The 22,445-nt window shown below is 37.6% G+C and overlaps 2 protein-coding genes across 2 annotated transcripts; one reads left to right on the top strand and one right to left on the bottom strand.

Annotated features, from left to right (window-relative positions):
* Positions 1 to 990: 990 nt before the first annotated feature.
* LOC121368240 (hematopoietic prostaglandin D synthase-like) lies at positions 991 to 8,426 on the bottom strand. Its single transcript, XM_041492885.1, has 4 exons — positions 8,150 to 8,426; positions 3,350 to 3,442; positions 2,441 to 2,553; positions 991 to 1,215 (listed from the first exon to the last, which is right to left on the bottom strand). The coding sequence occupies exons 1-4, from the start codon at positions 8,280 to 8,282 to the stop codon at positions 1,006 to 1,008; spliced, it is 549 nt and encodes a 182-aa protein (XP_041348819.1). The 5' UTR covers positions 8,283 to 8,426; the 3' UTR covers positions 991 to 1,005.
* A 2,338-nt stretch (positions 8,427 to 10,764) lies between these two features.
* Positions 10,765 to 19,051, top strand: LOC121375277 (profilin-1-like). The gene is made up of 4 exons (XM_041502655.1): positions 10,765 to 11,002; positions 12,726 to 12,900; positions 16,065 to 16,175; positions 16,684 to 19,051. The coding sequence occupies exons 1-3, from the start codon at positions 10,865 to 10,867 to the stop codon at positions 16,163 to 16,165; spliced, it is 414 nt and encodes a 137-aa protein (XP_041358589.1). The 5' UTR covers positions 10,765 to 10,864; the 3' UTR covers positions 16,166 to 16,175; positions 16,684 to 19,051.
* The last annotated feature ends 3,394 nt before the right edge of the window (positions 19,052 to 22,445 follow it).

The raw sequence follows: 22,445 nt of genomic DNA, 5'->3' as shown, positions 1-22,445 counted from the left end.
GGTATACCAACGGCCATGGTATATGCTATCCTGTCTGTGGGATAGTGCATATAAAAGATCACTCGCTACTAAATGAAAAATGTAGCGGGTTTCCTCTCTAAGACTATTTGTCAGAATAATCAAATGTTTGACATCCAGTAGCCGATGATCAATAAATCAATGTGCTCGAATGGTATCATTAAAGGCATATTGTCACAGACCTATTTAATGGTCTAACAAGTAAAAATAATTGAATTATGGCAATAGGTCCATAATTCAAAAAAATAAAATTGTCGAGAGGGTTGACATGGATTTCACTCCATCATAGTTCAGTTAAGGCGATGCGATAGCTAGATTTGGTTTCCAACAATTAATGTAATTTGTTTATGTATTATCCAATTTTTAGAGAAATAAGGTCCTTAAATCCGTGACAGTATACCTTTAAACAAAACAACTTCTAGCATTTTTTTTTTTTTTTTTTTTTTTTTTTTACAAGTTTTATTGCCTTGTTTACAATTAGAACAACACATGCCAAGGGTAAAACATGGGTTGTGTACATAAAAATAATAAAACAACATAATATAATACTTTAGGGTACTGGCTTGCAAACCCCACCTCACCTCACCCCCACCCCCCCCCCCTCCATCCATCCCCGCCTCTCTCTCTCCTCTCTCTCTCTCTCTCTCTCTCTCTCTCTCTCTCTCTCTCTCTCTCTCTCTCTCTCTCTCTCTAGCATTGATCTATGTTCTGGACAGTTAAACCTGTTCTAAGACTGCCAACTGTCACGACGAAGTTGGCCAAAATCGATGGTTGCGTTGTAATTTCCCAACTGCCATCTTACGATGGGTGCACGCAGACTAACAACTAATCGATCGTAGAAGTCGTATACGACGAGAATCGTGTTGTTCACGCGATCAGACTAGCAACTACACAGTCCTGGGTGTCGTGAGAGCAGAAAGTTGGCCAACTTTGTCGTGACAGTTGGTAGTCTTTGCCTAGCATTAGTTCACCCTGCTTGAACCTAAATTAAGGACGAGGATAATAAAACGAAAATTGAATTCTAATTAGATTGATTGAATTCAATACAGTACATGAATAACACACAAGTGTGTAAATGCATAATGATCTAACCTTGTTTCCAACAAACACACCATTTTCGTTCTCGTTAAGAAAGCTCTCGAAAATCTTCAGATACTGTGGAATATCCTTTTCTCTGAACTCTGCGAATAGAGTTTCCTGAAATAAGGAAATATACAGTGCGAAATTTACCAATCTGATTAAAACTAGCTCTACTGGTCTACCAGTAGATCTAACAGCATTGCGTGGACTCCCATGTCCAGGTGACATTTCATCTATAAATAACAATTTATAGAATGGAAACTCGTTTAACGTTCCCATATCCACGAAGGTTCAGGCACGCCTACCACGGACCCGACCTCTGACTTCGCCAATTTAAATATCGACCAATTACACTTCGCCTTTTATAGCGTTATTCGGGAGCATACAAATTCAAAAAATATCGGGCGAGACTATTTATGCAATAGGCTAACTTGTTGGTCCATTTCAACATTGAAAAAACAGGGGGAAAAGTGCAGTAATAAACTCTGGATTGTATACTAGTATAAACAGATTTTATGGCTATACCATCACGGTTTTTTTTATTGAAATTAGTTTCCGGCATACTTCGTAATTCACCCGAATCATTTCGTATACCCTCGGCATAATCCCGAATGTTTTCAAATTCTTTTCAAATCACTGGCATAATTTTGCAAGTAAGCTTTTGATTGGTCGAATGAAAGGTCAACTGGACAGAAGCTCCAACGGGCTGCTGTTAGATCCACATGTAATAGTGGAGCTAATTTTAATTCGATTGGAAATTTACAAACCTGGATACTGCACCCCAGCTCACATATCACCAATAGTTGGGCAGGCATGTTACGAAATGTTTTCACACAGACAAACAGAACATTCCAGATCCTCTATCTCAGTATAAACAGCATAGTTATATTAATTTTTATTAAACCATCTAAATTATAATAATATAGCCTAACATTGTATTTGTCTAGGTACAAAACGTGCCATTATCCTTTAAAATGCATACATGACTGTATAAATGTTCTTATTTAAATATTCTTACTTACGTTTTAAAATGTTCCATGTTCTTTGTATTATTCATATTATATAAAGAAATAAAGATTGAAATAAATACCCCCCTATACAAACGTCGCTCGCCAGTCGACCTCCCCCCCCCCCCCCCTTCAATAATTCCTGCACACGCGTCTGCTACCTTGTATACTAGATCAAACGAAGTCTAAGGCATGTTCAGGAGAGCGAGCAGTTGCGACCGCTCGCTAGACTGTTTTTTTTCCCATCCAATAGTATGCAAATGTGATATGACAGAAGACTATGGGTACTAGTCAAATTGTTCGCGAGCGCTCGGCCTCCTGAAAACACGACTTACATCTTTCTCTTTGTTCCTGATGACACATTTAACATAGCAGCCAATCAGATCTTGAATCGTTCCACAAACTTCGTCAATTCGTAGATTTTCTAAATTGGTATTTCCCATTAAATCTACAAAGCAAACAAAACGCCAACAAAATAAAAACATACAACTTTTGAGCGGTGAAAATCGTAATACTAGGGGTATTGGATGCCCGAGTCGCCGTTAGATACTTATGTTTATCTTACAAGTTACTTTAAAACGTATCTGTCAAGCAATGGATACGTTTTTAAGAAGTTGAAGTTTGTTTTGTTTAACTACACCACTAGACCACATTAATTTATTAATCATCGGCTATTCGATGTCAAACATTTGGTAATCCTGACATAATTTTAGAAAGGAAACCCGATACATTTGTCCATTAGTACGTAAGGGATATTTTATATGCACTATCCCACAGACAGGATAGCACATACCACGACCTTTGATATAACAGCCGTGGTGCACCGGCTGGAACGAGAAAGAGTCACCTTTAGATACAATTTATCTTACAAGTTATTTTAAAACGTATTTATCAAGCAATGGATACGTTTTTAAAAAGTTAAAGTTTGTTTTGTTTAACGACACCACTAGAACACATTGATTAATTCATCATCGGCTACTCGATGTTAAACATTTGGTAATTGTGACATGTACACGTAGTCATCAGATCAAACCCGCTACATTTTTTCTAATGCAGCAAGGGTTCTTTTATATGCATTTCCCCACAGACAGGAAAGCACATACCGCAGTAACCGACTATGGATACAGTGATATTTATATAGGTTGACGTTTCTTGGCCTAATAAGGTACTTGAATACGAACGAGTTTAAGCCCTCGAGTATTTCGTATCAACAACACTAGGTTGGACAAAAAAGTACAACTTACTAAATTCATTTGCTAGATAACGGGCGATAGCCAAGCTTTGACTGTACATTTTGCCGTCTACTTCTAGAACAGGCATCTGGCCGTTAGGCATTTCTGAAAAATAAATAACAATAAATAAATGAAAGGATAGATTATTGAATGAATGAATGAATGAATGAATGAATGAATGAATAAATAAATAAATTTTAAAAGTTTGTTTCATTTAACGACACCACTAGAACACATTGATTAATTAATCATCGGCTATTGGATGTCAAACAGTTGGTAATTCTGACATATAGTCATCAGAGGAAACCCACTACATTTTCCCATTAGCAGCAAGGGATCTTTTATATGCACTTTCCCATAGACAGGAAAGCACATACCACGGCCTTTGGCCAGTTGTGGTGCACTGGTTGGAACGAGAAAAACCCCAATCAGTTTTATGAATCCACCGAGGTGGTTCGACCCTGCGACGCAAGCACCTCAGGCGAGCACTCAACCGACTGAGTTAAATCCAGCCCATAATTAATGCATGAATGCATGAATAAATGAATGAATGAACAAGTACACGCATTCATGTATTTTCTAAAAAAAATTGTATATAGGAGACTCATGGATGATTGATTACAACTGACCGGCCTCGGTGGCGTCGTGACAGGCCATCGGTCTACAGGCTGGTAGGTACTGGGTTCGGATCCCAGTCGCGGCATGGGATTTTTAATCCAGATACCGACTCCAGACCCTGAGTGAGTGCTCCACAAGGCTCAATGGTAGGTGTAAACCACTTGCACCGACCAGTGATCCATAACTGGTTCAACAAAGGCCATGGTTTGTGCTATCCTGTCTGTGGGAAGCGCAAATAAAAGATCCCTTGCTGCTAATCGGAAGAGTAGCCCATGTAGTGGCGACATCGGGTTTCCTCTTAGAATCTGTGTGGTCCTTAACCATATGTCTGACGCCATATAACCGTAAATAAAATGTGTTGAGTGCGTCGTTAAATAAAACATTTCTTTCTTTCTTTGATTACAACTGATAAATATGTGTGTACAGTATCTGAAACATTATGTCAGTTATGTAGATATACTATTCAACCATGAAGGGTTGTTGATCTCCACCTACAGTGCGGATATTGTAAAACAAAAACAACAAAACAAAACACCTGTGGAATGCCGCTCTAAATTATGTAGGTTGTCGAAAATTAGTGCTACTAATTGTTTGGTACTAGTTTCCAAAATATCCCAAGAAGTTAGTTTTGTTTTGTTTAACAACACCACTACATGATCCATTCAGGATCCAATCAGTGCACCACAACTGGACAAAGGCAGTGGTATGTGCTTTCCTGTCTGTGGGAAAGTGCATATAAAAGATCCCTTTCTGCATTAGGAAAAATGTAGCGGATTTCCTCTGATGACTACGAGTCAGAATTACCAATAGCCGATGATTAATTAACCAGTGTGATCTAGCGGTGTCGTTAAACAAAACAAACTAACACCACTAAAGCACATCGATTTATTAATCATCGGCTATTGGGTATCCAGTTATTTAATGACTTGCATATATCTACCTGTTTGTTTGTTTTTAAATTCTATTTTGTATCCAGCTCCGAAAATATTACGTATGATACTGTGTGAGGCGAAGTATATCAGGGGCATACCAAGTTGGGGAGGGGATAGCACGGGGTGAAGGGTGCGGTTTTGTAGGTGAAAAACACAGTTTTTTTCTTTTTCTTTTCTTTTTAAAGGCATACTGTCACAGATTTAAGGACCGTATTTCTCTACAAATTTATAATAGACCTCTTTCACATTCCCATTGCGCATGTGCGCGAAGAGTACCGTCCCTTGCCGAAGTGGACGGTATCGAAGCTATATACAAATTGGGGGGCATGATCGACAGTTGTCATGAGCGTCGTGATTAGCTTCGTAGGAGCTGTGAATCTCTAGCGACTAACGTACATATTTCATACAAGATGTTAAATTGGCTGCGAAAAACGGTCTACTAAAGTTTACATCGAAAAGGTTTAAGATCAAAAGCAGTGAAACATTAACTTAGATGAAGTCTCTGGAGTCAGAAACCGAGTAAACGCGGCTCAAAGTTTGATCTGCCCCGGATTGGGCCCCTGGCCTCCAGAGACCGAACCCTGGAGCGGACATGCTCGAAACCTTCGTGGTACATGAGCAGTTAAAATATTATCGGATCGGATCAAAGTTTGACATCACATGTAAACGCGGAAGTAAAAGTTGACATGCTGTTTGCGTTGTTTGTTTTGAAGAATTTAGAAAATGACATCTTCTTCTTTATATGAAGATCAGTTTGAAGTAAACATAAATATGTATGTACAATAGTGTTTGGTTACTATTTTGTATTTTGTACCTGAGAACATTGGTCGAGATCGTTAGCGATACCATCAGCATTTTGATACACATTTACAAGTATAGGGTGAAGTCCTATATATAGATATGGTATGCAGGTATCACACGTTTTTATAACGTACATGATTATACATAATATAAAGTGCAGCAACTTTTCCAGAGTGGTAGACCCATGCAACCCGATACGATCCTAATTTGATGTTTGGTCTAACTTATGGATAGTGTATATAACTTCAGGCCCGTAGCCAGCATGATTAGCGGGGGGAAATCGAAATTTCATGTAAACGGAACTCATCAAACGCGAAAGCGCGGAGCCACAGACGGGGGGGTGGTCCTCAGATATAGAACCCCTTGCCAAACAATAAGATGGTCACAGAGCCACGACAAGAAACCGTTTGTTTTCAGTCGTACCAATGTATTTAAAATAAATGATACATGGCATACTTCTCACATCCCACAAACAGGATAGCATACACGACGTCCTTTGATGGATCAATGGTTGGGACGGGAAGTAATCAAACCGGCCCACTGAGGAGGATCGAACTTGCAGCAACTAGAACCTGACAGACGTTCTTGTTACGTTATCCAGGTCATTTGGGGACAAGGACTTTTATATGTGAAATCCGATTTAGTTTTTCATTTGAGCGGAACTCTCAATCCCATCCCTCCAGGCTACGGGCCTGACATGGTACTTAATGTTTGCTTCAAACATTCAAACGAAGTATACCTTATGACTGCGCATAATAAACCCTAATCTGTTATCAATAAAACTTAATCTTTCTTAGGTTCAATAATCTTGCTTCGAATTTAAATAGCTGTATATGTAGTTTAAGTAGTTTATTATTTGCCAAAAAATATACATTTTATAGGCATGCAAACATATTTACAATACAATAATACCCTGTACACATTGCGGGGAATGGTGAGGTCTACAGGATAGACCTATTAAAAGTTATCACAGTCGATAGTAAAATACAGTAATGAAATAAATACATAAATAAAAACATACTCATAAATCAAGGTTGTCTGTTCTATGTGTGGTAGCAGTTATCAAGTATTTACAGTTTAATTAACTCTCTTGGGTTATCGGTGGACAGTAGTTGTGTTAATTTCAGAGTTGGTGGTTTATTATAATAATAAGTTTTAATATATTTATCTCTTATAGTATAGTAGAACGGACAAACTAGAACAAAGTGATATTCGTCTTCTAGTACATTCATTTTGCAAAGATTACATATCCTATTGCTTCTATCGATATGATGGTATCTGCCCGTTTCTATGGCGAGAATATGTGCAGAAAGTCTAAATTTACTCAAAATACGTTTATATTTCAGGGCGATAGGTTTCTGAAGGTAAGGTTGTAGACAAAAATTATTAACAATGAATTTGTATAGGAGACACTTTGGAGAAGTATATGCAATACAGTTACATTTCTGTCCATTCTCAGGTCGGTAGCAACCAAGAAGTCGGAGGTGGGGACTATAGCCCCACTTTTGTAAACCCGGTTTAAAATATGGCTTTTGCCCCCCCCCCCCCCACCAACTAGACTGTCCCTCCACTACAGATTGTGCCCCCTCCCCTCCACCAACTCCAGATATCGTTCCTACGGGCCTGATTCTAATGTTTTATATACCATAGCTCAACTTTCATATGTATCATTTAATTTTATTCCAAATACCGAACAAAATTTTAAATAACTTGGTGAAAAGAAATCCCGACAAGAATCCTGAATGTATTTATCTGTATAATGCTTTATAAATATTTAAATTATGTTAAATAAAATAAATATCTGCATACATACCAATCTAATTAAAATTAGCTCCACTATTACATGTGGATCTAACACCAGCCAGTTGGAGCTCATGTCCACCAATCAAAACCTTACTTGCAGAATCCTGCCAGTGATTTAAAACTAACAACACTGCGTAGTCCCAATGTCCAGGTAACATTTCGTCTGTAAATAATAATTTAAATATTGACCAATCACACTTCGCTTTTTATAACGTTATTTGGGAGCATACAAATTCTAAAAATATCGGGCGAGTCTATTTTAGTGGCCGCAGTACAGTGAACCATACCAATACGTACGGGATGGGTTATCAGTCTTCAATTTTACATTACAAATTATTTATTTATTTATAAAAGAAACACCTAACTAAATCAGTCTTCAGTTTTACATTACAAATTATTTATTTTATAAAATAAAACATGTTTTAAGGCATTCATAATTCACACGAAACATGTCGTATACCCTCAGGATAATTCGGAATGTTTTCAAATTATTTTTAAATCACTGGCAGGATTCTGCAAGTAAGGTTTTGATTGGTGGACATGAGCTCCAACTGGCTGGTGTTAGATCCACATGTAATAGTGGAGCTAATTTTAATTAGATTGTCATCTGAGGAAACCCGCTACATTTTTACTATGATACGAAGTCATGCAGTCTTACTTGATTTAAGCTCCGGCCACTGCTCCTGCTTAATTCGCTCATCTTCATACGGCACGCCTGCAATTGCGAAAATCAGGCGAGCCAGCTCGCCTCTTCCGTGGAAATCAAAATACGTCAATTTATACGTAGGCATCGTTGAGTTTTAGTGCAAATTTAAACGTCAGTCGCTAACCGTGACTCAAAATGATAAAGCTGCACAGCTGACCTACTCTAGCCACGAGTGATAAAGGTGAACCTGTTGCGGCATGTCTATGAATGAAATGACTGACTCACTAAAACTAGATGAATGTATGACATAGCAGTTACTCGCTCACCGACTTATTCAAAGTGCATAGAGTGCAGACTGGTTCAGGGTCGGGTAGGCGGCTCATGAAGCTGGAAATATGAAGAGTCGAGATGAAAACCGTGTGTGCGTTTGAGTGTGCGTGTGTGTTTATACATGTATATGTGTGTGTGTGTGTGTGTGTGTGTGTGTGTGTTTATACATGTGTATGTGTGTGTTTATACACATTAATCGAAAAGAGTAGCCAATGAAGTGGCGACAGCGGGTTTCCTCTCTCAATATCTGTGTGGTCCTTAACCATATGTCCGACACCATATAACCGTAAATAAAATGTGTTGAGTGCGTCGTTAAATAATACATTCTTTTCCTTCCTAAATGAGATGGGTAATGCAGGGTGTTTGTTGTTTGTTTTTTTGGGCAGTTTTTGGGGTTTTTTGTTGGTTCTTTTTTTTAATTATAAGATCGGTCCTTCATGCTGCTTGCCACATGCATCAAGTCGGAAACATACAGTATATCTCGAGTTTCATAATATAGTATTAGTAGTATCGTCATGCGGATGGCTGAAATTGATAAAAAGTATTTTCGATAACACGGGAATGTCGTTCATCTGCACTAATCAATATGTCGGTTTCAAATCATATTGTAAACAGTTGTTTTTCTGATATTACAAACTCTTCTAAGGGGCTAATTTTATAAATTACTCAAAACGAAATTTTAATTCAAAACCTATTTGACGAGATTATAGTACAAAAATAGATAATGGTTAACTAAATTACGTACGTCAAATTCATTTCAACGTATTATCGTGCTTATATCCAATTAAGGTTCAAGCACGCTGTCCTGGGCACACACCTCAGCTATCTGGGCTGTCTGTCTAAGACAGTGGGTTAGTTGTTAGTGGTTAATGAGAGAGAAGAGTGTGCAATGGTCTTACACCTACCCATTGAGTCGTTAAAACTCGCCCTGGGTGAGAGCCGGTACCGGGATGCGAACCCTGTACCTACCAGCCTTGTGCCCAATGGCTTAACCACGACACCACCGATGCCGGTCATGTCAAATTCAACATTACCGCTCGAAAGAGCGAAAATGCTACGTAAACTTAATAATACTAATATTGGAGACAAATAACATTAAGGGTATTTCATTTCAACTTATTTTCGTGCTTATATCCAATTAAGGTTCAATCACGCTGTCCTGGGCACACATCAGCTATCTGGGCTGTCTGTCCAGGACAGTGGGTTAGTTGTTAGTTGGTTAGTGGTTAGTGAGATAGAAGAGGGTGTAGTGGCCTTACACCTACCCATTGAGCCCTTAAGAACTCGCTCTGGGTTGGAACTGGTACCGGGCTGCGAACCCTGTATCTACCAGCCTGTAGACCGATGGCTTAACCACTGCGCCACCGAGGCCAGTATTTAACGTCAAACATAGCTAGGATTGTTGTTGTATTAGAGCGGGAATGTTGGACTACCGTTTGATAAGCACCGATTGCGCAGTTGTGATATATACAGTTTTCTCTGGCCGTTATGAGAGCGTTATAACTGTCCCAATCTAATTAAAATTAGCTCCACTATTACATGTGGATCTAACAGCAGCACACAGAGGGTACATAAAAAGCCATATACCCCGAGAGATGCTTCTACAACGAATTTATCTTGCCGACATGTTAAACCATATGATAATTTTATGTTCAAGCTTGTTTTTCCTGGGCACTGTCTCAGACTTCGCCAGTGATGGATTCCATGGCGGATGAGCAAAGGCTCTTGGGGGCTGTTCAACGATTGAATCCAAATGGGACGCAAAATTAATGGGACATTAAATTTTTTTTAATAATAAATAAATAAATAAATTCTAACGCTAAGACCACCCCACCCTTTAAAATTACGTAACAACCTTCATGTCATTGTATTACGTAACAACCTTCATGTCACTGTATTTTTGTTTTGTTATATTTGCAAACAAATCAATAATAATAAATACATTAAATTAAAAAAAAACCCACCTACTACTATTACTACTACTACTAATTATTATTATTATTATTTGGGGCTTTTGTTGTTTGTTTGTTTTGTTTGTTTGTTGTTGTTTGTGTGTGTGTGTGTGTGTGTGTGTGTGTGTGTGTGTGTGTGTGTGTGTGTGTGTGTGTGTGTGTGTGTGTGTGTGTGTGTGTGTGTGTGTGTGTGTGTGTGTGTGCGAATTCACACGTTCATAATATGACCCAGAATAACGTTTTACGGGCAAAAAAAATATTGTGGGCCCAGACCGGAAGTATTCTTATTGTTATATTAAACCGGAACGTTTTCAAGTGGGTTTTATATTTTAGATTCACCGGAAGCAGGAGGCGGCTATCTTGAAAGATTCGTTCAGAAGAAATTTTAATTTAAAATAATATATTAATAAGTTATTTTTATATCTAAACACAAAATTGTTGAAAAATGGCAGGCTGGGAAGCATGGCTTAATCAACTTCTGACACGTTCAGTCCAAGGACAGCCGGTTAAGTCGGCGCATCATGCCGGAATTTTTGGGTTTGACGGAAGTTGCTGGTGTGGCACTGACGGGATGATGAAAAGTGTCAGTATTTTTTTTCACTGATCGGCTCAGTAATTACAATGTCAGTAGAGCTGGGCAGTATACCGCATCGGTATCGTGGCAATACCGATTTATCGTGTATAAATCGTCTACATTAGTAGCATCATGTCATGTGATGATGTGCAAATATTTGCTCAAATATGTCAGACTCCTCCCCCACCCCTAGCCCGAGTACTTTTGACTATAAGAGAGCCAGAAAACAATTTGGACAGTTATCAATGCATTTATTACAGTAGGAGACCAATCTATTTAAATTCTGTCTAATCGCTGCCTACCAAACGGTAACAAAGATTACTTCCCTAATACAGTGTCTGCTAACATTTTGTGGCCTATCTGTCACTACAGACTTTAGTTGCTCAAGCTGTGTACAATATTGCACAGAGGTCAGCAGTTCCAAACTTCAATAAGTAATGGCAACCAGCCAGAGGGTGCATTACATCATAGCAGCAAGCAATATGTTTCCTTATATGATGTCTTAGTTATGTAATGGTTAAACATGCAAACCAATCATTACACTATGCTGCATGCAAATAACAAAAAACTAGCATTTTTCACACTAATGTTATGATAGCATTACCATTGTTTTTTTTACATACAGGTACACACAAATTATTTTCTGGCAGAAAGCTTGATAGATTGGAGAGTCTTGTGTGTTTTTTGTTACGAAAGAAAGAAATGTTTTATTTAACGACGCACTCAACACATTTTATTTACGGTTATATGACGTCAGACATTTGGTTAAGAACCACACAGATTTTGAGAGGAAACCCGCTGTCGCCACTACATGGGCTACTCTTTCCGAGTAGCAGCAAGGGATCTTTTATTTGCGCTTCACACAGGCAGGATAGCACAAACCATGGCCTTTGTTGAACCAGTTATGGATCACTGGTCGGTGCAAGTGGTTTACACCTACCCATTGAGCCTTGCGGAGCACTCACTCGGGGTTTGGAGTCGGTATCTGGATTAAACATCCCATGCCTCGACTGGGATCTGAACCCAGTAACTACCAGCCTGTAGACCGATGGCCTAACCACAATGCCAGGCTAAAAATGGCACACCATGACAGGATTTAACTCAATTGGTTGACTGCTCACCTGAAGTGCTTGTGTTACAAGATCGAACCATCTCCCTGGATCCATTCAACTGATTTCCCCCCTCATTCCAGGCAGTGCACCACAACTAGTCAAAGGTCATGATATCTGCTTTTCTGTCTGTGAAAAAGTGCATAAAAGATCATTTGCTGCTAATGGAAAAATGTAACGGGATTCCTCTGATAAGTACTATGCGTCAGAATGACCAAATATTTGACATCTAATGGCCAATGATTAATAAATCAATGTGCTCTAGTGGTTTCCAGGGGTCTAGCTACATGCCATAAGTGATGGTGGGCCTGCCATCTCTTAAGACTTATTTCTAATACGCCCGCCATCCATTGGCAGCGATAGTAATATCCGCCATCCGTTTATTTAGGCCGCCATCCAAAATCACAAGTCATGCCATCGTCTTGAACTGCCAGAGTAATCAGGTTCATCGTCGTTTACAAGACATTTTCGAAGTACTTGTACCCTGCAAATCTTAGGTATCGTCCCTTCCTATAAGTTGAACCAGCTCTACCGATTCCCTCTATCCCTTTTCTGAATACTGGAGAGACCACTGGTTTCGTTAAACAAAGCGAACTTTAACCTTTTTTTTCTGTTCATTACAGCTACCGAAGTCATTTTTTGAGAAGGTTGAGGTTGGTCTGGTCGAAGGTGTGGGTGGGTGTTCATCTCTGTTGATCGGCAACACGAAGTATATGGTACTGCGAGCCGACATTTCAGGGAAGTCACTCATTGCGAAGAAAGGGTCTGCTGGTTTTACTATTGCCAAAGGAAAACAGAGTAAGTGAAAATGCAGCTGGGCTTCTAGATTATGGTAGCCCCACTCCCATGGCTAGTGATATTCAGTGTTGGGCTAGTAAATAATTACTATAATTAGCCCGACGGCTAGTGGAAACAAAACCTTGTCAAATGCTTCATTTACATATTTCATAAATGTGAATATCTTGACCCCTCTTTCCACCCCAATCTAAGGATTTGTAAGCTCAATCTCTCCTTCTTTTCGTGATTATTACTATTAGTAAAATTGTATTTATTTAAAGTAGGGCTAGTGAATTTTTAATCATGGCTAATACATTTTTAAAATCACTGATCCCATGGCTAGTGAATTTTTATAAAATTCTAGAAGCTCTGCATTGCATTTCATTAACATATTCATCGCCGACAGAACTAACTGTGGCTTCTCTTTGTGACACGTAGTCCAGTGGTAAAGCGCTTGCTTGGTGCGCGGTCGGTTTAGGATCGATCCCTGTCAGTGGGCCCATTGGGCTATTTCTCGCTCCAGCCAGTGCATCACAACTGGTACATTAAAGGCAGTGGTATGTGCTATCCTCTCTATGGAATGATGCATATAAAAGATTCCCTGCTGCTAATTGAAAAGAGTAGCTCACGAAGCGCCGACAGCGGGTTTCCTCCCTCAATATCTGTGTGGTCCTTAATCATATTTCTGACGCCATATAGCTGTAAATAAAATGTGTTGAGTGCGTCCTTAAATAAACCATTTCCTTCCTTCTCTTTGTGAAAATGAGAGTACTCCACTATGGGGTTTTTTTTCAGATTTTTTAAAAAGATGTCCGAGCATAATATTTCATGGGAAATGTTCTGTTCAGCGAACTGTCTGTGGGTTACATACATATAGTAAACTGTTACACATTCTAAAAGTCACTTTACTCAGTATTAAAGTAACTGTTCTTGGGGATGCAGTGTTCGAACTTAAGAATTTATTGCACATGGCAATTTTAAAATCAACCGATGGAAATTTTGAGCCTGCCTATGACAATTTTTCAATTTTAAATAATTTATCCAGCAAATAAACATGACTGAAAGCTTATTTTGCTGTGTGTAGACATATTTCAAAAGTACAAACGTTAAATATTGACATATAATGTACACCAGGTGTATACATTTTGTCACTTAAGAGCTTTACTAACCACAGTAATTTTTATCCAGAGGAACAAAAGTACCCTCAATGATTCTCCCAACCTACATCAATTTATTTCTTAGCGACTGCAGTTGTTCAAACCCTGTTGATGATTTGCAACAGAATGTTTGTTTTAATTTTGTTGATTTTGTTCTTAAGTTTAACTTTACATTATCAGCTTGGAAGTACTGTAATTAAAGGCGCAGACTAGTTTCAGCCTGTGAAAATGAACACTAAGTTTAGTTAATCTGCTAACCTGCAAACACATTGGAATAAGGATATAACAGAGAGAGAGAGAGAGAGAATCTAGTTTGCAGGCTTTCTGCCAGAAAGACATTTTTGCGTATGGCACTATGGAATTGAATATTTAAAATGTGTGTGCTGAATGCAACCACAGTTGATAGGGGGTATGGGGGACCTCCCTCAGAAAGAAAATGGGTTAGGGTTAGGGTTGGGGTTAAAAAAAATCACAATTGTGTCAAAAGGTTAACTTAAAAAAATAAAATCGGCAAAAAATTTGGGTATGGCGCCATACCCATTTTACTCTCTGGCAGAAACCCTGGTCTGTGATGTTTAAATGGGGAAATACCATCTAAAAATAACTAGAGCTTGTTTCGATAACCTCAGACGAACGTGCATTTTTTAAATTATGGAAAATGCATTTTGGGGTATTACAAAAACCTGGATGACCAGAAACACTTCAGGTGTACGAAAATGAATATTCTAAATAATAAAATAAAAGTACTTCTAACTTAAATTATTAAAAATGGCTCCAATAGTGAAACTGTCGTAGTATTTAAAAACTAGGGTCTGTCACTTTACCATACATGTATGTAATCAGTGCAGATTTGAGATAATTATAATTCATGTAACCAAACAATCGCTTACTAGGAAAAATCATGTAAACAGACGTTATCTGGTTATCTAAAATATTCAAATATTGTCCCCTGGATTTTTATTTATTATTATTATTTTTTTAATCTTTTTTTTTTGGGGGGGGGGGTGGGGTGGTTGTGGAAGACATACAAGTTATATATATATCAATAATAATAAAAAAAAATAATAAAATTAAAAAAACAAACAAATTATATATATATATATATATTGATATTGATATTGATATTGTGATGCAAATCTGTTTACATGTACATACAAAATGTATATTTGGGAGTGGAAGGGATTGCTTTTCTTTTCGCTTTTCGTTTTCTCGGTTACAACTTGGTAGAGTGTATGCCTGAGGTGCTTGGGTCCAAGAATCGAATACACTCAGTGGATCCATTTTCTGATCGGGTTTTTCCCCGACCCAATCTGGGCCCCACCACTGCTCATACTGGATGGCACAATTGGTGTACTAACCTGAAAATTTGTTTTTTGTTTCAAAATCTAGTGTATAACTAACCGGCCTCCGTGGTGCAGTGGTTAAGCCATCGGACTACAGGCTGGTAGGTACAGAGTTCGCAGCCAGTACCGGCTCTCACCCAGAGCGAGTTCTTAAGGGCTCAATGGGTAGGTGTAAGGCCACTACACCCTCTTCTCTCTCACTAACCACTAACAATTAACCACTAACCCTCTGTTCTGGACAGGCAGCCCAGATAGCTGAGGTGTGTGCTTGAACCTTAATTGGATATAAGCATGAAAATAAGCTGAAATGAAATGTATAAGTAAATATTCACAAATAGCTCTAAATAATTTAATACAAAATACTTGTAGAATAACGTATGAGAGATATTCTAACCGCCCTAACCAGTATATCAATTAAGGCCATGACATGTGCTATCCTGTCTGTGGGAGAATGCATATATAAAAGATCCCTTGCTACTAATGGAAAAATGTAGCAGATTTCCTCTGAAGACCGTCACAATATCTAACCCTGGAAATGTTTGACATCCAGTAGCTGATGTTTAGAAATAAGTTTTTAATGTCTTTGTCTTTTGCTTATAATAAAAAATATGCTTGTATTTTGATAGATTGTCCTGTTGTAAGTGATTGATGGTTCAGACTTAATGGTTTTCTTCTTCTTATTTAGGCTATGTTATAGGTGTATATGACAGTGATGAAATCCTTCCATCCAATAACAACACCCAGATTATAGAAACTAGAGACAAGTTAGCAGACAGTGGATACTAGTTACGTTCACGTAAGTAACCACTCTTGTACTGGCCTTAAGTTATAACTACTACATGTATGTCAGGGCTCAATATTTCATGAAAACTGTCATTCTGTGCGTGTCGGTTGTGCAACTTTAAAATCCTTACTTGCCGTGGTTGCCCTCTTTGCTTGCCGTGGTTGCTTACCGTGCTTGCCTTGGTTGCCATCTTTGCTTGCCATGGTTGGCTTCCTTACTGGCTGTCCTAACTTCCTGTGTTTGCCATCCTTACCTGCTGCGGTAAAGCGCTTGACTGATGCACTGTCGGTTTGGGATCAATCCCTGTCAGTGGGTCCATTGAGCTATTTCTCATTCCAGCCAGTGCACCACGACTGGCGATTTTTATTTTAATTTGGTGAAATCATTTCATGTAATAATTGATATTTTGTTAGAAAATAACTGCATTTCTAAAAAAAATTAAGTTTAATAGATAATTTGGCCAGTTTTTCTGCTCACCCAGAGCTAGCCCTGAATTTGTATGTTTACTTATATTTTTCAGGTGTTTTACAAGACAACTATTATGCAATACACACCAGACCAACGCTGACCATTCCTCTGTGCCATGTGTTATTTCTGTTACATTGTGCCATCGCCAACGTGTCATAGTCTATTTCACTCGAGAACAATCTCCAAGTCAATTTGGCGTTGCTATGATGTTTGAATTTTTTATTTTTGTGTTTTTGTGTTAAGGGACTTATTGCAAATGTTGTAATCTTTCATGCACATCCACTTAAAACCAATCGTGTCATTCAAAGTTGAAATTTTTTAGCTGAATTGTTAGTCTCATCTGTCAAGGTTCCTTAATCACCCACATGTACCAAGTTTTTCTTTTCTTTTCTGTTTATTGATTTTTTTGGTAATTATTATTGATTTTTTTTTCTTGTTTTTGTCTATGAAAATGTTTGCATCGTTCCTCAAATAAATACTCAAACACTCCTCATGCTCCACAAACCAAAAGAAATGTGAAAATTTTAATGTGTATATTTGTTGATGATAGCGTTAATTGTGTAAATAAACTGTTAAAATATGTATACAGTAGAGGGTGTCAAGTGTACTCACAATAGAAGCTGCCTGTTCTGACATTAGTTTATATAGAGGATTCGTCACAAAGTATTTTTTAATATGGAAACTATTAAGGCCTCCATGAGTCCAAAATATTCGACTCGAGTACTTGAGGGTCAAACTCGACCTGGACCAGAGTAACCTACTTTTACACTATTTAATAATGAGATAAGGAATAAAGTAAAATAGCATTATGTACCCGACTTTTACACTAGATAATAATGAGATTACGGAATAAAGTAAAATGGCATTATGCATCCTAATTCCAGCGTTGAACATGGATGCCAAATCATGCATATCATATTGCATTCAGAAACCAGTGTATATGTTCAGTGTTGTGACCAATTAAAAGAGAAACTAGCGTTGATCATATAATTATTGTGTAACTTATATTGTTGATTATCTACTGCTGAAATTATTGTCCTACATTGTCCACTGTATTGTAGTTGATCATTGTATTCCACCTTGTACGGTACTCGAGTCCTGTGAATGGACTCTAGTCTGGCTAGACTCGACCTATGCCTGAGTACTCGTGGAAACCCTAAAAACTATCAACCGAGTCTATGTTATTCAGTATTTGTCGAAGCTCTGCTCGGACAAATACTGATTAACTAGACGAGGTTAATATATTACATATTAAAAAAACACGAGTAGCGAATTCTATTTATACTGTAACACTTCTAAAATATTTTAATTAAGTTTTTAGTAAACCACAGTACTAAAGTCCCTGCCATCGGTTATGACATCATTACAATTATCACAAATTAGTTTGATGTCATGCATTGTAACTAAATCTTTAAAAACATTACAGGTTTTTGTTGGCTTGTAAACAAATGACCCATTCACAGAAACATTACCTAGCGACCATGTAAATTTGCATGCCATTATTAACTGGGTTAATACACTAAATTATCACATGTGTTTATGACATGGATATCATGGGCAAGTTATAGGATAAACTAAATTATCACATGGGTTTATGACATGGATATCAAGGGTAAGTTATAGGATAAATTACTATATGTGTGCATTGGCGCAAAGATAAAGTATAGGTTCAGAACATGTCTGAGTTGCAAGTAGAGAATACTTCATGAGAGGGTGTAAGATACCATTTGCCGTACAAGTTATTTTAAACATATTTAACGAGAGCAAACGCAAGTTGGATATGTTTATAAATGAGTTGTAAGATAAATGGTATCTCAGCAGAGACGACCGTAGTATTACATTTCTTACATATTTAAAAAAATAAATTTAAACATCTTTTCCAACTAAAACACATTTACATCCCAAGTGCTTGTAGTCAACGTGTGAGTGAAAGATAAATCAATTTCTGGTTCACTTATACATCACAGAGTTATTTCATTTTTGTTTCATTGGATGGTATGGCAGTAGCGACCAGGGCCTCTTATCCTAAAGCAGTCTTAGTGCTAAGATCTCCTTAGGTGCATGACTACTTTATGCACTTCAGGTGATCTTGGTGCTAAGATCGCTTCATGGAACGTGGCCCTGGTCATCACCTAGGAGCAGCCAGTCATATGTCTTTAACTTGTTATCACACTTATGTGTGTTAATAGTATGTGTTATGAACACAGTGAATGATGTTCTCACCAACGAGTGTGTAGGAAAGATGTTTTATTTGCAAGCTGCACTGTTCAGACACTTTGTATAAATTACATGTTTTTAGTCATAAGTGTTGTAGAGATTACATCTTTATGCTTAGTAGGACACATACTTGTTAAAAAGATTGCCATGTTAGAGTCACAGACCCTAGTTTTTGTAAAAAAAATAAAAAATATTCACTATAATAGAGTGGTTTTTGGTAATTGAAAACTGACATTACTTACATTTTATTGTTTAGAATACCCATTTCTGTACACCCGAAATGTTTCTGGTCATCCTGGAATTTGTATTAAGTACAATGGCGTAGCCAGCATGAGGCAGACGAAGTGCTTGCCTCGTCTAGAATGTCCCCAGATTTATTTTATTTTTCCTATGACACTGATATTTATTTTACAGGTCTGGGTTTGCCTCAGTGTTTTTTCCTCTCTGGCTACGCACTAGAAGTATATGAAAAGCGTTTTTTATAATTCCAAAAATGTACATACCTCTGAGAAGTAACAGTTATTAAGAAGAGACAAGTTCTAGATGGTCTTTTTTAGAGGGTATTCCCCCGTGTCAATGTCACAGACAGTTTGTTTCACTCTGTTGTAATTGTATCCAAATGTGTTACAAATTTGTAGATTAACCAAGCTTATTGTCCATTTTCATGTGTTGAAACCGTGATCTGCAAGTTTAATGTCAGTTATATTTAAACTGACAATGGTCATTATCAAATGTGCCTGAACACAACATTCAAAAATCCATATTGGTTAAAAAATATATTAATATGATAATAATTTTTATAAAGTCTGATCGAGACCTCTTGGAATAGAATGCATTGTGATTACATTCATGACAAGGTTGTAAATGTGTGCATGGAATATGTTAATAGAATATGAAATTAAGAAAATGCCCAACATTTTTTTTTGTGACTAGATCTCTAGCTTAATCTTGTACAGACATTAAATTGAAAGGTTAGATTAGATTTAGTATGAAAGTAAAACACTTAACGGCACAGACCCAAGTTTCAACCTGTAAAAATGGACACTAAGTTTTGTTAATGTACAAACCTGTAATATATTTGATAATGTTAGAACAGGGTGAAACAAGAGTGACGTTGAAACAGTGAAATAGCCTTAAAAATAGACTAAAACTTGACTCCAAAACTGTTATTTCTCAGACGCACATGCATAAAAATATGAAAAATACATTTTGTGGTACAATTTGTTTATTAGAAACACCAGAATGACCAGGGCTCGTGCTTATAAAACTTGAGTCCAGACTAATCTCTAATGACATCACACACATACAGTTTGTATGGCGTTGTCATGACCTTAGTGTCTCAGACTCTATTAAAGTCTCGAGTCTAGACTCTAAACATTTTATGAGCACCAGGCCTGAAACTCTTTGGTTGTACGGAAATTGATAATCTAAACAATAAAATATAAGTAATGTTTGATTTCAGTGATCATAAACGGCTCTAATAGTGAAAAATATGCTGTAGTGTTTAAAAACTAGGGTATGTTCCTTTAATAAAGCAATACTTTTTCTTTAGCTCATGTTTGCTTTTCATAAAAGTAATTTAACAAACATACTATATACAGTAGATTTTTAAATGTATTTCTTGTGTTTGACTTGATTTTTAAAAACTATATGTATTTTTATTGTGCAGTTACTGCATCTATATGCAGAATACAATAGAATAGATCTAGATAAAAAAAGTTTGGTCAGTGGCCAAAGTGTTTTCACTTAATATTTACTTAATATGTGATGCTTGGTATGCTGAATACAAATCCATTTATGCTGTTTACGTTCTGTATTTTCACCCTGATTTAGTAATGGTGCGTAAATGAAGCCACTATTAAATTAAACTTTTGACACTACTCTAATTCATTGACAAATGTTGCTTGGTAGAGATCGCCATGCAACAAGCTAGTACAACGAAACTCACTGCATTCTTTGTGATATAAACTTTTGACACTACTCTAATTCATTGACAAATGTTGCTTGGTAGAGATCCCCATGCAACAAGCTAGTACAACGAAACTCACTGCATTCTTTGTGATATAAACTAATATCGGAAAACTCTAACCAATTCTTTTACTATGTTGTGTGTGTAACATTAGCTCACAGTAGATGTATGTTTGAGCCATTTTTAAATGGAATGCTTAGGTAGAAGTGTAAATAATACATAGCTGTAGGCTGCAGAAATGCCACATGTAAGCTGCTCAATCAGAAATGAAAAAAGTATGATTTTATATAAATATACTGCACAGTATTCCATTTAATCCACATAATAAGACAGTTAAAGGTACATGTTCTAGTTTACTAGTTCTAGAGGGAGATATTCAGTTATAGGCCAAAATGTTTCAGTCATAGGCTGAAATGGTTTAGTTGTAGCCTGAAATGTTTCAGTTATAGCCTGAATTTTTTTTGTTGTAGCCTGAAATGTTTCAGTTATAGGCTGAAATGTTTTAGTTATAGCCTGAAATGTTTTAGTTATAGCCTGAAATGTTTCAGTTATAGGCTGACAAGGTTTAGTTGTAGCCTGAAATGTTTCAGTTATAGGCTGAAATGTTTCAGTTATAGGCTGAAATGTTTCAGTTCTAGCCTGAAATGTTTTAGTTATAGCCTGAAATGTTTCAGTTATAGGCTGACAAGGTTTAGTTGTAGCCTGAAATGTTTCAGTTATAGGCTGAAATGTTTCAGTTCTAGCCTGAAATGTTTCAGTTCTAGCCTGAAATGTTTCAATTATAGCCTGAAAAGGCCAAAATAGTTTAGTTGTAGCCTGAAATGTTTTGGTTACAGGCCAAAATGTTTCAGTTATAAGCTGGCTGCAATATTCACTTTCAGCTGATTTATTAAATTTTATGTTAAAATATTCACTGAGATGTTTACATTTATAAACAGCTTTTGAGATCCTCAAGATGTCTTAAATATTGTTGAAAAGAACTTTACTTTTTTTTTCATTTTCTTTAGTAAGTTCAACACTTTAGACAAGTGCTACCACTTCTTTAAGTTAAAAATATATGAATCCACTTGAGTATATAGTTACTGTATGCAAAGGTTTATCAGTGTCATTTATTCCTTTCCCAGTTAGGCGAAGAACCTTTTCAGTGAGGCCTTGTATGACCCCTTCTGATCAACTGTCTTCCCACATTGATACAGTTGCTTGGTTATTTGTATTTCATAATTAGCTTTAAATAGGAGCTTTTGTTGCAGAATCACAGGAAATCCATCAGCATTCAATTATAACTTGTGTTTATTTAATTTATTTTTATTGTTTTAGCTTTAGTGCTATTTGTTATTTCCATGTGCTTGCCTTGCTATGTATTGTTTTATTTGGTTCATAACATGACCATGATAGTCATGCTAAAATACTATCGTACAGGGCTGTAGCTAGTTGGGGGGGGGGGGGGGGGGGGGGGGGGGGGGGGGGGGGGGGGGGGGGGGGGGGGGGGGGGGGGGGGGGGGGGGTGGGGGGGTGGGGGGGGGGGGGGGGGGGGGGGGGGGGGGGGGGGGGGGGGGGGGTGGGGGGGGGGGGGAGGGGGGGGGGGGGGGGGGGGGACGGCAGTTGCCCCCCAGAAAAAATTATAGCAA

The sequence above is a fragment of the Gigantopelta aegis genome, chromosome 1 (genome assembly GCF_016097555.1).
Source record: "Gigantopelta aegis isolate Gae_Host chromosome 1, Gae_host_genome, whole genome shotgun sequence".
Taxonomy (NCBI): Eukaryota; Metazoa; Mollusca; class Gastropoda; order Neomphalida; family Peltospiridae; genus Gigantopelta; species Gigantopelta aegis.
Note: the sequence above shows the minus strand (reverse complement) of the source record. Positions and strands in the feature narration are given on the sequence as shown.

Excerpts from the sequence above, each read along its gene's own strand:
- LOC121368240 (XM_041492885.1), bottom strand. The coding sequence starts at position 8,282 with ATGCCTACGTATAAATTGACGTATTTTGATTTCCACGGAAGAGGCGAG. Across the intron at positions 3,443-8,149 it reads GTGGCCGGAGCTTAAATCAA|AAATGCCTAACGGCCAGATG; the intron begins GTAAGACTGCAT and ends TTTATTTTTCAG. Across the intron at positions 2,554-3,349 it reads TTATCTAGCAAATGAATTTA|ATTTAATGGGAAATACCAAT; the intron begins GTAAGTTGTACT and ends TTTGCTTTGTAG.
- LOC121375277 (XM_041502655.1), top strand. The coding sequence starts at position 10,865 with ATGGCAGGCTGGGAAGCATGGCTTAATCAACTTCTGACACGTTCAGTC. Across the intron at positions 11,003-12,725 it reads CTGACGGGATGATGAAAAGT|CTACCGAAGTCATTTTTTGA; the intron begins GTCAGTATTTTT and ends TGTTCATTACAG. Across the intron at positions 12,901-16,064 it reads TATTGCCAAAGGAAAACAGA|GCTATGTTATAGGTGTATAT; the intron begins GTAAGTGAAAAT and ends CTTCTTATTTAG.